This window comes from Mesoplodon densirostris, chromosome 1, assembly GCF_025265405.1.
Source record: "Mesoplodon densirostris isolate mMesDen1 chromosome 1, mMesDen1 primary haplotype, whole genome shotgun sequence".
Classification (NCBI taxonomy): Eukaryota; Metazoa; Chordata; class Mammalia; order Artiodactyla; family Ziphiidae; genus Mesoplodon; species Mesoplodon densirostris.
Window position 1 is genome coordinate 122,379,446 of NC_082661.1, and position 14,326 is coordinate 122,393,771.

The 14,326-nt window shown below is 39.2% G+C and overlaps 1 protein-coding gene across 3 annotated transcripts in view; it reads left to right on the forward strand.

Annotated features, from left to right (window-relative positions):
• The window catches only part of ARID5B (AT-rich interaction domain 5B), a 192,500-nt gene that overhangs the window by 20,903 nt on the left and 157,271 nt on the right, over positions 1 to 14,326 (forward strand). For all 3 annotated transcript variants that reach the window (XM_060108803.1, XM_060108810.1, XM_060108807.1), the window contains one exon: positions 11,083 to 11,308. In XM_060108803.1, coding sequence (XP_059964786.1) covers positions 11,083 to 11,308 — 226 coding nt within the window. The remainder of the gene's footprint in view (positions 1 to 11,082; positions 11,309 to 14,326) is intronic.

Below are 14,326 nucleotides of genomic sequence, written 5' to 3' on the forward strand. Positions count from 1 at the left end.
TTGCTCGTGTCTGTCCTCTGTGTTGGCCTCCACACCACAGTCTTTGAACAGGAGTAGAAAGGTCACCAACTGTGGTTGCAAATTGGCTCTTATGTTAATCCTGGCTTATTCAGAAACACTCAATATTTTTCCAAACTGAGTTTAGAGCTTTTGACTGAAGCCTGAATCAGTTACTGTGTCAGAGCATATCGCTGGTATGGGAAAAGCTAGAACTGTAAAATACAAAGCCCCTTTTAAGTAATCCAATATAGGATAATTACATTATTAAATAAAGCCGCGGGTCTCAAATTATTCCATTGCCATTGTACATGTGAGGATAATAATGTGAACTGTGCTAAGTGAACAGAGTGAAAAAAAATGTTTAACAAGAGGGAGCATGTCTAAATCATATGTTTATGTTTAAATAAAGGCTACGGAAAACAGGAAGATTTACTTGGTTTCTACATTAAAGTGTGCTAAATAGGCGTAAGGCTTTCGATGCCTCTCAGTGAAGACTGCTCTTCTCATTAATGACAGCAGTATATCAAGGTGCTGTGCCAGATCACCAATAACCTTGACTAATTCAGTCGGTTCCCACCATGATTTTCATATACTGACAGGGGCAAAGAATTTCCTTCTTCCTTTTAGGGTCTTGATTGAATGTGGGCCCTGCTGAACTTCGTACCTGGGCAGGGTGCCGTATGCCTGTAAAACTAGGTGAAAAATAGGTCAGCAGATGTAAAAGTAATGGTTTGAAGTCACTCACCATATTAGAACATCTCGGTTGGGTGGTGGTTGAGTTTGGGTTTTATTGTTATTGGTTTTGCTTTTAGAGAATGTTCTTATAGGTAACTCAGCTGCGCTTTAACACTGGAATTGGCCTCATTTATCTTCTTTTGTTTCTGTTTTAATGGCCAGAGCTAAGTATATGGGTGCCAAGCTAGTTTTTATTATGGCAACCTGAAAGTAGTTAAAAAATAGACTGTGATGTTAACACCCTATTAATTTGGCTAAAGGAAGGGTAGGCTGGCTTAACCATTGACTTAAGGCATCTTCTCTACATATCAAATGCTTGCCTGTTTAGAGAGGATGCTGGGATGCATTTTCTTGATTTCTGTGTAAATTTATTTTTAATCTTAGGGAGGAAAAGAGATGCATGCATAGTAAATCCAAAAGGAAAGAAATGGAACTGGGAATTAACAAGAGGATATTTCTGGGACTTTCTTTAGAGAGGGCCTTCTGGTCAGGGGAGCAGGCTGCATCCTAACAGGTTTTAGATTAGTGAGTATTAAAAATGTTTCTAGGAATATTAAAATACTTAGGGTTTTTGAATTACTTATTTGATACCAAAATGCCTTTGGCTGTGCCATGAAGGATGTTCACATTACTTTTGACAAATGGCCGCTCAGAGCAGTCTTCTGTTTGCTTACTCCCTGTAATTGCACCAGGATGGATTTCCAAAAGTCCCTGAGCCACAAGCATCACCCCAGTGTCTGGTGAGGGGGAGGGAGAAGGTTAGAAGAGGAGGGGCTGGCTTGGGAAATTGGAACCCAATACACTAATCAGCCTCCATGGCAAATCCATTTCATCGTGTTAAGGGAGTCACATTAACCCTTAGCAAACTTGAGAGGATACCTGCATCACTCAGACAACAGAAAATTCTTCACATTTTTAACTAGTGCATGTAGTCTTACTTTGGGGGCAAAAACAAAATACAAATGAAAAAATTACAAATCTTTTTGTCCCAAAATGACCTTAAGTCCCAGCCACCCCAGGAAATTGCTGGGAGATGGGGAAGGTTCACTTATCCCAGGATAGGAGTAGGTTGGAGTGTTACTACTATAAAGGCTTAGAGACCAATTTCCCAGAGAAATGATAGGCTTATCAAGCTGGTTTCTGGTTCTACTTCAGTTTTGTCATCTCTAAAATGGGCCTGAGGATACCTACCTCAGCGAGTCCTCATGGGGATTAGGTAAGATGATGTCTGTTAAATTCATAGATTAACGTCTGGGTAGAGTAAAGCACCTCAGAGTTTGCCACCGCTGTATCCTTGAGGGTTAAGGAGAAGCCCAGACATTCTTAATTGCTTTCTGGCCCAGCTTTGCTTTGGAGGTACCCAGCAGGAGCTCCAGGGATATTATTGTCCCCAGACAAAGAATTAAGAGGAGTAAAGAACACGCACAGTTCCTTGCAGGTGACATCTGAAGATCGCTCACCCTCCTTCCCTCATTTCCAGTTAAAGTGATGTTATGTAATAATAGTAATAGCCGTCATTTCTTGGATGCCTGTGTTGACAGTTGTACTAGAACTACTCCAACAGCCTAGTTACCCTGTGAGGTGGGTTCTTTTATTGGATTCCCCCCGCCCTTGTTTTCGATGAGACCTTGGTGAGATAATGTCACGTCCCAAGATTAACACTGACATTAAACACAGTAGAGCTACCTTTGAACCTGGGTCCATGAGACTCAGAAACCAGTGCTTCCTCAGCTCTCAGTTTCCCCCAGCATGGAACATCCAGACAGGGGGGACCATTAAAATAAATACTTGTATGCTTTGGGCCCAGCACAATCCATGGCTCCTTGGGAAGTACAAGAGAAGTAAAAGTTAAACGTCCTCGCCGTTAAAAAGTCTCTGCAATTCTGGTGTTTATTGTAGGAGAGAGAATTATGCAATTCAGAATCAAATACACCTAACAAAGATTTAACATTATGTCACAGGTAATAAGCACAGTAATTCCCAGTTCGGGGACCAAGTTAGTGTTGATATCATTTTATTTTGCCGAGTAAGGATGTTAAAATGCAGCTACCAGCATCCATTGCCATCCTCATTTTAGAGGAAAAAAAGATTATTATAACACTAGATGAAAGGAGGAGAGGTGAAGTCCTAGATAGCAGGCGTGTGCAGGGAGCCTCTCCAGATCAGTGCTGCACCCTTCTCTCTGTCCTGGGGGCCTCCTGTGTGGCTCCATTAACAGAGCTCCTGGGACCGGTGGCTTCCAGTGACGTTCCCCCACAGAAGAGGGAGGGAGGAAGGAGAATGAAGGCAGGTGTGTATTCCCTGTCCTTACATGGGAGGTTCCCCCAGGCTGTTGGTGTCCCTCTAAGGAAGAGTCACAGCCACTGGTAGAAGGATCTGCTCTGATCCTGGTAACCATCCCCCGCCCTTTTGACGATTTCACCCAGGAGTGGTGATAGCTGAGATGCTGTTAGCCCAGGTTCCTGCACTATCGCTCTCTTAGGGTTCTTTTATATCCCACCAACGTCTTTGTCATTAGTCCCTTTGTAAAACCCTCCTTGGATTATCATTACTCAACTGTTCCATCTCTTTCCTGTTGGGATCCTGGCTGATACAAGGGTAGTCCTTAAAATCTAGCATATTTAGCTTCTTGAAATACTGTGTTGTCTTCATTTTTCTCATTTCATTTTTCTCATTTCACGACTGACCAGTGAAAGCTTCATCTTTTTGACCCACATTACCCACATTACTTTTGCCAGACCTTCTTGGACCTCTGATTGGCAACCACGTGCCTGCAGAGTGAAACCTTTTACTCACTTTGTAGATGTCCTGTTAGCAGAACATACTAATGTGTAACAGGGAGAGTCATGGGGCAGATGGTACCTTGAATATCAGGTATCTGAGAGAGGCTTGCAAGCAATGGAAGTGGCCAACGCAGCCAGGCCCGACAGGGCACTTTCTTCCCCTTGCCTGAGTCCATTGGTGCAAAAACCCAGGATGTTTGGGGACAGTTAAGGTGAATATGCCGTGTTTACCTGTTTTCATTCTACGCCCTCCGCCCGCCAACCCCTCTGATAATACATGTATGTATTTATTGTCCTTTGGGCTCCATTAACATAGCTGAGCATGGCTGTCCCCAGCAGTGGTCTGTTATCGGATACCACGTGGTGCTATAGGGAAGTTTCCGTTCGTGTCTTCTCTCCTGAGGAATGATACATTAATTAAAAATATATATAGGCTTAGCTCTGTTTAACAGAGACCCAGAATTAAAGCTGCTTAAATAAGTTGGGAGTTCAAAATCTCTCATGTCACAGGCTATGGATAAGTGTTTCAGGGTTAGTATGATGGCTGTGTTCTACGAAGTCATCTAGAAACCTGACTCCCTCTAGCGTTTTCTCCTGAGAGATGTGCCTTTATTTGTATGATCCAAAGGCACATCCATCCCCTCTGAGGGCCTGACCTGGAAGTTGTGCACATCACTGATACATCCCATTGGTCAAAACTTGGTCACATGGCCGCATCTGGCTGTAAGGGAAGCAGGGAAGTGGTGTCTGTTTCTGTGCCGAGCAAATTAGCGGTCTGTTACTAAAGATGAAAGGAAGACTAGATGTGGGCAAAAAGTTAACCACAGTTGGGGAGTATTAAATTCTTCTTGTGTCCACTAAGCTCTTTTCTTACACATAAGCCAAGTTGGTAGTACAGTTCCGCTGAATTTGAGTTGACTCTTGAGACATCTAAATTGAGGACTGGGCAAAGGACTGGAGTCTGGATGAAGGTTTGAACCAACTAGTTGGAACCAAACTACAGAATGTAGTCATGGCCTTAGAGAGTAACACTGGAATCTCCATGGAGAATGACTTCTTCAAGGAGTGCTATGCAGAGAAGGAAGACTGGACCCAGACAGCATCTAAAGATAAATGTTTCCTACATTTTTCCTGTAGGGGAAATAGAATGAGGAAGGAGAGCAATTGAACAAAGCGAAAGAATGTAGAGGTGTTAGCCGTTGGGTGGGTATTTTTCATGGGCCACTGAGTATCTGTACGTTTGTGAGCAAAGCCACTTGACTCTTTGTCCCAGCTGTCTTTTCAAGGATGTTTGTATAGTGAACGGCCCTGGAAGATGGAGCTAGTGCCTTCCTCCAGAACAAAGGGCAGACATACTTATTGATCTGTATTAAAAGATTTGGGTTCCCTATGCTTGGGGTTCTTCTCCTGAAATGCACCCCACTCTGTGTACACATATCATCTAGCCCTCTTGGTATCTCTTTTTGGGAATTGGGTATCAAAGGTCCCACACAAATGCTGATACTTTGACTACAGCTATTTCTGTGAGCTATAAACCATCGTTTGTCTCTGACCAGGGGTCTGTGTCCTCTGCAAGCATCCATGAAACTGTGACGAGCTAACTTATAAGTTTGAAAGTAGAGTAAAATCTCAGATTCTTCACAATTCTTAACAAGATGGAGAGTTTCAAGTCAAAGGTAGAGTTGTTCATTATTAAACTGTTACTAAGACATTAAGGAAAGTTAAGAATAAGAACAGCCTTAGTTAGTGATATAGTGGTTTTCAAAGTTTTTGGACTCAAGACCCTTTATGCTCAAATTATTTAGGACCACAAAGGAGCTGTGATTTATGTGGGTTATATCTACTGGTGTTAGAAATTAAAACTTAAAATGATTTTAAATGCTTACTAATTTATTTAAAAAATAATGTGACATTTATATGCCAAAAAAATGAATGTCAAGCTGACCCTCGCACTTTATATAAAACTAAGTCAAAATGGATTATACTTCTAAATGTAAAACTATAAAACTTTGGGAAGAAAACAAAGTAGAAACTCTTCATGACCAGGAATTAGGCAAAGAGTTCATAGATATAACAGTAAAACCACAGTTCATAGAAGAAAAACACTGACCAATTGGACCTGACCAAAGTATGAAACTTTCATTTTGTGAAACACTCTGTTAAAAGAATGAAAAGACAAGCTACAGAACAGGAGAAAATATTTTCAAACCCCATATCTGGTAAAAGACCTGTATCAAGAGGATACAAGAACTCTCAAAACTCAACAGTAAGAAAACAAACAACCCAATGTTTAAAAATGGGCAAAAGACTTAAACACACACTTCATCAGAAAGGATATACGGATGGCAAATTAGCACCTGAAAAGATGTTCAACATCTTCAGCCATTAGGGAAATGAAAATTAAAAACATGATCAGAAACCACTACGTACATAGTAAAATGGCAATAATAAATTAACAGTGACAGTATCAAGTGCTGGTAAGGATGGGGGACAACTGGAACTCTCATACATTGCTGGTTGGAGTGCAAAATGGTACAGCCACTCTGGAAAACAGTTGGCCAGCTTCTGCAAAATTAAATATGTACTTACTATATGACTCAACACTCCCTCTCCTAGGTATTTACTCTAGAGAACTGAAAATGTATGTTCACACGAAAACTTGTACATGAATATTTATAGCAGCTCTATTTGTAATCACCAAAACTGGAAACAACCCATTGTCCCTCAATGGGACAGATCCATAACATGAGGTACTACTCAGCAGAAAAAAAGGAACAAGCTGTTGATATAGGCAGCAGCATGGGCGGCTCTCAAAGACATTATGCTAAATGAAAGAAGCAGCCTTAAAAGATTTCATACTGTGTGATTTAATTTATATGACATTTTGTAAAAGAGAAAACTATACCAAGCACAGATCAGTAGTTGCCGTGTGTACTATGGTATACATAGAACTGTACATAAAAAAGGAAAATTTACTGTAAATTAATTTTAAAAAATATTAATACAATGAAAATGGGAATATAAAGCCATCATGTAAATGTAACACATTTTTATGAAAATTAACCTTATTTTCAAAAACAAAGAAAATTAGTAAAAACAGTGGCATTGTTTTACATTTTTGTAAATTTCTTTACTGTGGAACTTAATAGAGACAGCTGTATTCTTGTATCTCCTTCTGTATTCACTCTTTTGACATACCATCTGTCTCGTAGTTGCTGGAAAACCCCACTATACACTTGAAAGAGAATAAGAGTGAGAAAAGCAAATAATTTCTTAGTATTATTATGATCATTGTTTTGACCCCGTGGACCACCTGAAATAGTCTTGGGGATTCCCCAGGGTTCCTGGGCCACACTTTGAGAACCACTGATATATAATGTACTGTCCCAAATTTCAGTCATTTTCATAGCATCTTGACATTTTTCTTTTTTTTTTGGCCCTACCCACATCTACTGGGTTTATTTAATGGCTTTGTTCCAACCGACCCATTGTTTTTTAACTAAAATTTATTTAAAGAGGAAACTTCTGTATCTCCTATAAATGGGAAACCAGTACCACTTCCCCATAAGTGGAAAGTTACCACAAAAATAAATAAGCAATGAGCAACTTATATTAAATATTAAAAGGTTTATCCATGAACCATGTATACTCATCTCTGTGTGGCCCTCTTTGGAAAACACTAATTCAGAGAAGCAATGACAGTGACAACAGCTGAATCCGATGTACCACTTCGTTTATGTTAACACATTTAATCCTCACCATTACTGTCAGAGATAGACAGTATCATTAACCTTTTTTAAAAACATACATTTAAAAAAATGGAAGCACAGGGAAGTTAAAGAAGGTACCCAGTATTCCACAGGGAGTAAATGGTAGGGCTGGGATTTGAACCCAGGCAGTCTGGCTCCAGAGTCCAGGATGAAGGCTGTGTTGGCCAGTAGGAAACCTGGATTCCTGTCCAAGTTCTGCCTGAAGCTGGCAGTCGGACATATCCCTGAACCTTAACTGTCCTCATCATTAAAGTGAGGGAGGTGGGAGAAATTAGGGTGTGGACGTTTAAATGGTGGGTGCCTGCCCAAGGGGCCAGGCAGATAAAGGAACGGTGGACTGAGTGTAAGGCGATAGGAGCGGTGGGGTCAATGGCAGACTAGAGAACTTGCATCTCATCTAAAGAAAGCAACCTCTACTCAGTTTCAACTTTTTTGTTTTGAGGGGTTTTTTTGTTCTCTTTTTTCCCCCAGATAACCCTTTATTTTATTTTAAAAGAGAAGATAGAAGTCAGGAGACTTTGTGTAAAGTTTCCCAACTGGTTTTTTAAAATTAATTAATTAATTAATTTTTGGCTGCACTGGGTCTTCGTTGCTGCGCACGGGCTTTCTCTAGTTGTGGCAAGCAGGGGCTGCTCTTTGTCGCAGTGCACAGGCTTCTTATTGCGGTGGCTTCTCTTGTTGCGGAGCACGGGCTCTAGGCATGTGGGCTTCAGTAGTTGTGGCATGTGGGCTCAGTAGTTGTGGCTCGTGGGCTCAGTAGTTGTGGCTCACGGGCTGTAGAGCACAGGCTCAGTAGTTGTGGCGCATGGGCTTAGTTGCTTTGCGGCATGTGGGATCTTCCTGGACCAGCGGTCGAACCCGTGTCCCCTGCACTGGCAGGCGGATTCTTAACCACTGCGCCACCAGGGGAGTCCCAAGTTTCCCAATTCTTACAACACTTGGAGAGGCCAGCCATACACATAGGCTGGCTGATACGTGACTTCTTGACCAGATGATCTCCTCTGGCTTAGAGGAGTCTGTGATTGAGTACGCTGTTATTATGCAGTGGGAGAAACAAAATCCAAACGACAGAAATAGGCAGTTTGAAACAATGATGAAAGGGGATATGGACTTAGAAAGTATCCCAACGCAGCCTACATAAATATCGATTAGGCTCTGGGTTAATTGAAAAGCCAAAGTGCATTAATAGAATAACAAGGTGTATTTCTTCGTGTTCCTTTTGGGTTGCATTAGAGTAAATTAGCGGTATTTATCCAGTGCTAATTCTCGGTTTGCAGAGAGCTAATGTAATCATGAGATGAGCTTATTGAAATTCTTTTCTTAAACAGAGAGAGACTTGCCCAAGAATGGTGAGTATTAGGAACTTTAGTCAGCAACTGCCTCAGAATAGTAAATACGAACATGTGATTTATGCCATTGTGTGTACAAAGTAATGTTTCCTGAGACATTTTCTATATATATGTTGGCTATTTTGTTTTGGGGGTTGGTTTTTTGCTTCCCCCTCCTCCGCTTATCAGATTTCCTTCTAAATCCTGGCATTTGACAATGTTGCAGGGCCAGTTTCTCTGTGAATCCACAGTGAAACATACTGGTGGTTTCACAGTTAATCCAAACTTGTGTTTATGGCTTATACATGTTTATTTGAATTCCTGCATTTGTTTTTAGGCATTGTGTATATATTCAGAAGGTCTGTTTCAGAGAGAGAGAGAAAGGAGGGAGGACTAAACCTGTAGACTGGATCTTGAAAGATGGGTTTATTCATCAATGACATCATAAGGATTGTATTTTCTCTCGGTTAATAAACTATTTGTTTCGCGGGTGTTGGAAGCCAGCCAGAGCTAGTCATGCCATTTCTTGGAAAAGTTCTGAAGCAACTGGTAGTTGAAATGATAATCATTTGATCATAGTTAGAGCTATTTGAAAATAACACTCATCTCCAAACTTGTCTCTTCTGGGGAACCATATTTGGTAAAACTGTTGCCAAATTCCATCTTTGCTAATATTGAGACTTACATACCATGATACTTAATTATTTCCCAGTATATTCTAAACTTGGTTTCTGATATGCCCTGTCCGGAAGCTGTTCCCTGTCCAGAAGCTGTTCCCATGTGCTTTGAAACAATACCCAGCCTGAATTTTTATTCTGACATTTAATAATCACCATGTAATAGCTATAAAATGCGTGACAACTATAGATCTTTTATTTCGAGAGGATGGTGTAGTGAATCTGAGTGAAATCATCCATTGAAATGGTACTTTGTAATATGCCCCATTGTTTATATAAAGTATTGAAATTTTTTTTTTCTTGAGCAGAGAATAAAAACAGTTTCTACTTTGTCTCCCATTTAGTGGAAGTTCATATTTAATCATGATAAGAGAAAGGATTCCATTACAAAAGTTTTACTTTTCATTTTTGATAGAGTAGTTGTTATTTTGCTGCTGCCTAACAAACTCTTCTCAGAGGCAGCTTGGAACTGGATGAGGAAAAGTGAAATTTTAGATTCTACCTTAAAACATTTTTTAAAAACTGAATCCGGGGCTTCTTGTTGTGTGAAGCTTATCTTAATAAACCCTTTTTTGTTTGCTTTGGAGTATTGTGTGTGTGTGTGTGTGTGTGTGTGTGTGTGTGTGTGTAGGTGGGAGAGAAGGAGGAAAGAATCATGGTTTATAGCAAAATTAGCCAAAATCACTTGTGAATTCCCTTTGTTTAATAGCTCAGAGACATCTTCCTGTTGTTGTTTGTCAAAAATATTTCTAAGATTTTGTAAGCTTAGGGGTTTTCACAGCTCAGCTTTCTTCAGAAATGTGAAGTAAAAGAAATGAAAGAAGTCAGTTCAAGTTGAAATGTCAAATGCTTCAAATAATTTAACTTAAAACCCAGTGAGATGATCTTCTTAAGCCTTTTCCAAAGAATCTTCGGGAAAGAGAGGCCCTCCTTTGCTCCCTGTACGGATATCTATTAAATATCTTGCTGGATTAATTCTGAGTCAGAAAAGTTGGTCGTTTCCTGGAAGCAATTAAAGGTGCTTAAAATTGAAATTTATGATCCATAGGAGAAACCTAAGTTTCAACTACTTTTCTTAGATTCAAAGGCTTTCTCCTCACTTGCCCTCTTGCCTCTTACCCCATACGTATTAAAAGAAAAAATCAGTTCATTTCTCAACTTACAAAGTTTTTAAGAAACATGAGAATGTGTAAGTTTCTTTCAGTGGGAAGCACATAACATTTATGAAGTATTTCTTTGGGGATTACATCACAGTTTTATTTAATTTTAGGACAAAAGTTAAATTCAATATTTGTGTATAAGCCAAGGGAAAATGTACCATAAACATAGGAATTTGGGGGTGAGTCAGAGTTCCAAGAATCCCAGATTTACTTAGACCATTTATATAGAGACAGGCTAACCATTAGTCATCTAGTTCTCACTTTTTTACTTTTGTAAAATTAATGGCACCTAAAAATTAGCTTTCGCCCATGTGGTCAACTAGGGAGAGTGAGCTTCAGCAAATAGCATTAAAAATGACTATTAGAATTACTGTCCAATTTTTGGACATTTTCTAAGCACATAACAAATAAATCCTATAAATTATTCCTCAAGTAGACCACAAGCAGCGAAAAACCATTGAAATGAAGTGAGTTTCTGAAGGTTCTCTGTCACCAAAAAAACACGTTGTCTGCTTACATTAGATTCAGCCGCTCAAATGGTGTTTCAGATGGGCTTTATTGAAAATGTATCATTTACTTCAGAACCACCAATAATGTTTTTTGTTCTCCCGCCACTACCTCTCTTATAGGATGAAGTCATTGCTGTTTCCGAAAAGGTGATTGTGAAGCTTGAAGACCTGGTCAAGTGGGTACATTCTGATTTCTCCAAGTGGCGATGTGGCCTTCAAGCTGGGTCAGTGAAAATGGAGTCCCTGGGAAGGAATGGACAGAAGGAAGCTCTGCTGAAGTACCGGCAGTCAACCTTGAACAGTGGACTCAACTTCAAAGACGTTCTCAAGGAAAAGGCTGACCTTGGTAATTATCGTTTGTACTTTTAAATCTAATGTGTGGGCATATACAGTAACCTACTTTTTTATTGTAGGTTTTTCTGGAAACCCTGTCATTCATATATGCATATAATTTCTTTAACCTCAGAGAGACCTGGGAATATGGATGGACAGATGACTGGGTGTGGAAGGGATGGATGTTACCTGTTGAATCACAGGACCTTCTCTGTGTGGAACCCTGTGCTGGAAACTGGGTGATATAATAACACTGTGCGTTTAGCAGCTTCCAGTTGCTGTCAAGGCATAAGACTTAATCGAGGCACCAAAAGTTGAATTAATGGAGAGTTTAAATATTTGTTCTGAGTAGATACTATGACATTTTTTAACACCACATCAGAATTTCACGTTTTATGTTGGAAGGAAAGCAAAGTGAGGAGGAGAGATGAGCTACTTCACGTGGAGCAAGAGAACAGTTTCAAAGCAGGGGAACTACTGGTTCACAGCTCATGGCATAGGTTCCCCAGAATTCTCAGGGTGTAGTGGTCACCATCAACTATGTGGTTTTTTCTTTCCTTCCTTCCCTTCTTACACTATAGGTTTGGGATTTGGAGTAGTTATTCCGTTTAGTGTTTGAATCCTGACTCTGTTGCTTACTTAGCTGTGTGGCCTTGGGCAAATAATTTAACCTCCAAGCCTCAGCTTCCCCATCTGGAAAACCTGGAAACTTTTCAGGGTCACTGGGAGATATAAGATACAAAGGGTCTAGCACAGTGACTGGTGTATATGGGTGTATGGAGAGGAGCGCCATAATTAATTCCGTTGCTTTTTCTCAACACTTTCTTCTCCAGTGACTTTTTGGTGTCTTTTCCTGCTTGTTTTTTTTTTCCTTTGTAACTCCTTGTGGCATTCACTGACTTACTTTCCTAGCGTTGCTCAAGACCACAGTCGTTGACCTCTGATTTAGACTACTTATTTCCTCTTTAGGCAAAGAGGAACTTCACTTTTAACATATTAAGGCATCTTTTTCTTTCGTTCTAGCACAATGCTGATTTTCATAGCCCTATTTTATGCCTTAATGTAACAACTTCCTGTTTTTTTTTTAACCTAGATTTTAACTACTACAACAAACCTAGACTTTTTATTTTAATTGGCATAAAGAGACTGAGTAACACCCGTAACTGACTTGTCTTTCATGTGATTCTGGTTTGTGATGAGCTGTGCTGTGTTTTGGGAATAGCATTAATATTTTCTTTTAGTTTAACAATCAACAGTTTCCTGGCATCTTTTGGTAGATGTCAGGCAGTAATATTTTGGTCATGGTGGCCTGATCGTCATGTACCCATTTAGAGAAAATTATTAATCTAGTGGTTTTCATTTCAAAATTAAATAATTTTTTTAAATCATCTTCCTATACAGGCTGTTAGCATGGCCAGTTTTGTGAACACACCATGACTAGCCTTCTGACATGTGGTAATGCTGAATAATACAGCTGTTGTATTACTCGCCTAATATATGATTTAAGTTGTATTGCTATTGTCTTATGTTTTCCTTAACATTAAAACCTTTCTTCTCTTTGTTTGATTTTTTTTTTTAGTTATGAAATATACTGTTACTAATAAAAAACTAAACAGGAAACCCATGGGGGAACAAAAGGATGTGTAGATGGTTAAGCTTGATGTCATGCATATAAACAAGAGTATTTATAGAAGAGTTGTTTTGTATTTAAAATTGATAGTTTATTAATGAATGAAAAGAAACCCAACCTCTTAATTTCATCAAAAGATTTAGAGGTTTTGATCTTCCTGAATTCTAAAAATGTCCATAATCGAACTTTTTAATAATTGATTCCAGAAGAAATTGGTTTATAGTGAACATTCAAAGTATTTAGTGGTTTTTAAATCTTGTTGTTCATTAGACTCACTTAGGAAAAATTTTAAAATAATACGGATTGCTGAGTACAGCTTCCCCAGATTCTTCATTCAGTAGGATTGAGGCAAGGCCAAAGAATGTGTACTGATAAAAGGATCTCTAGGTGATTCTGATTTTTTTTTTCCCCTTTGGGTCTCATTTGGGAGACAGCTCTGTGAGTGATCAGTGCAGAGGAAGGGAAAATAAGCAACAGGAGATTTGATTGGGAAGCTCTCTGGTGAATAAGAAACACCATGTATTTTTTTTTCTTTTCTTTTTTTTAATGTAAAATACCCCTTTAAGGATAGAATTTGGAGCCTTGAAATTCTACTCAGTTGGTATGAACTGTGGGGAATTTGAGACAAATAGCTTTTGTAATTGGAATGCACACTGTGTTGTAATAATGTGGAAAGAGAAACAAAAACTTTCCTTAATGTAATGAGTTTCCATTATCTGCTTGATCTAAGGTTTACAAGCCTACATTGTGAGGATTTATATTGGGATATAGGGGATGTCATTTGCTGTGTGCATTCCTGTCCCAGCAACTTTCTCTTCAACCCCTTCCTTTCTCTGTCTGCAACATCAAAATATTTGTTGTCTGTACTTTTCTTTCTACACAGTGGTTTTCTTATCTCCCTTTCTCTTGCCCACACTGAAACCACTTCCAGTACCACATTGTTAATGGAAGTTCACACACTTATTAGGTTTTTCCTTCTGTAAAACCCTTCCAATTCCTCATTGTTCCTACCAGAGCAAGAAGATGAACTCTGAGATTACTTAAGACCCTCCCTCTTTTTTTCTAGTGGAAGTAAGCAAAGAATGGAGCCATCTCACCTTTCTGTGGATAAAGTAAAACTGCAATATGTTATCTTTTTTAACTGAATTATTTCATCATGTTAAAACATCAATAATAACAAAATAATTCAGTTGACTCTTAAAGAAGGGATTTTACCATCTAAAAGCTAATCAAAGGACTCTTCTTGCTGAGTGTTTAGGTAGAATAAGTTCCCTTTAATCCCAGTTTGTGTCACTTCCTGTCTCTCTGAATAGTAAAAAAAAAAAAAAAAAAAAAAAAAAAAAAAAAACAAGAATGTTCTCACAAATGTGTGTCTGCCAACAAATTAATACTCCACAAAGA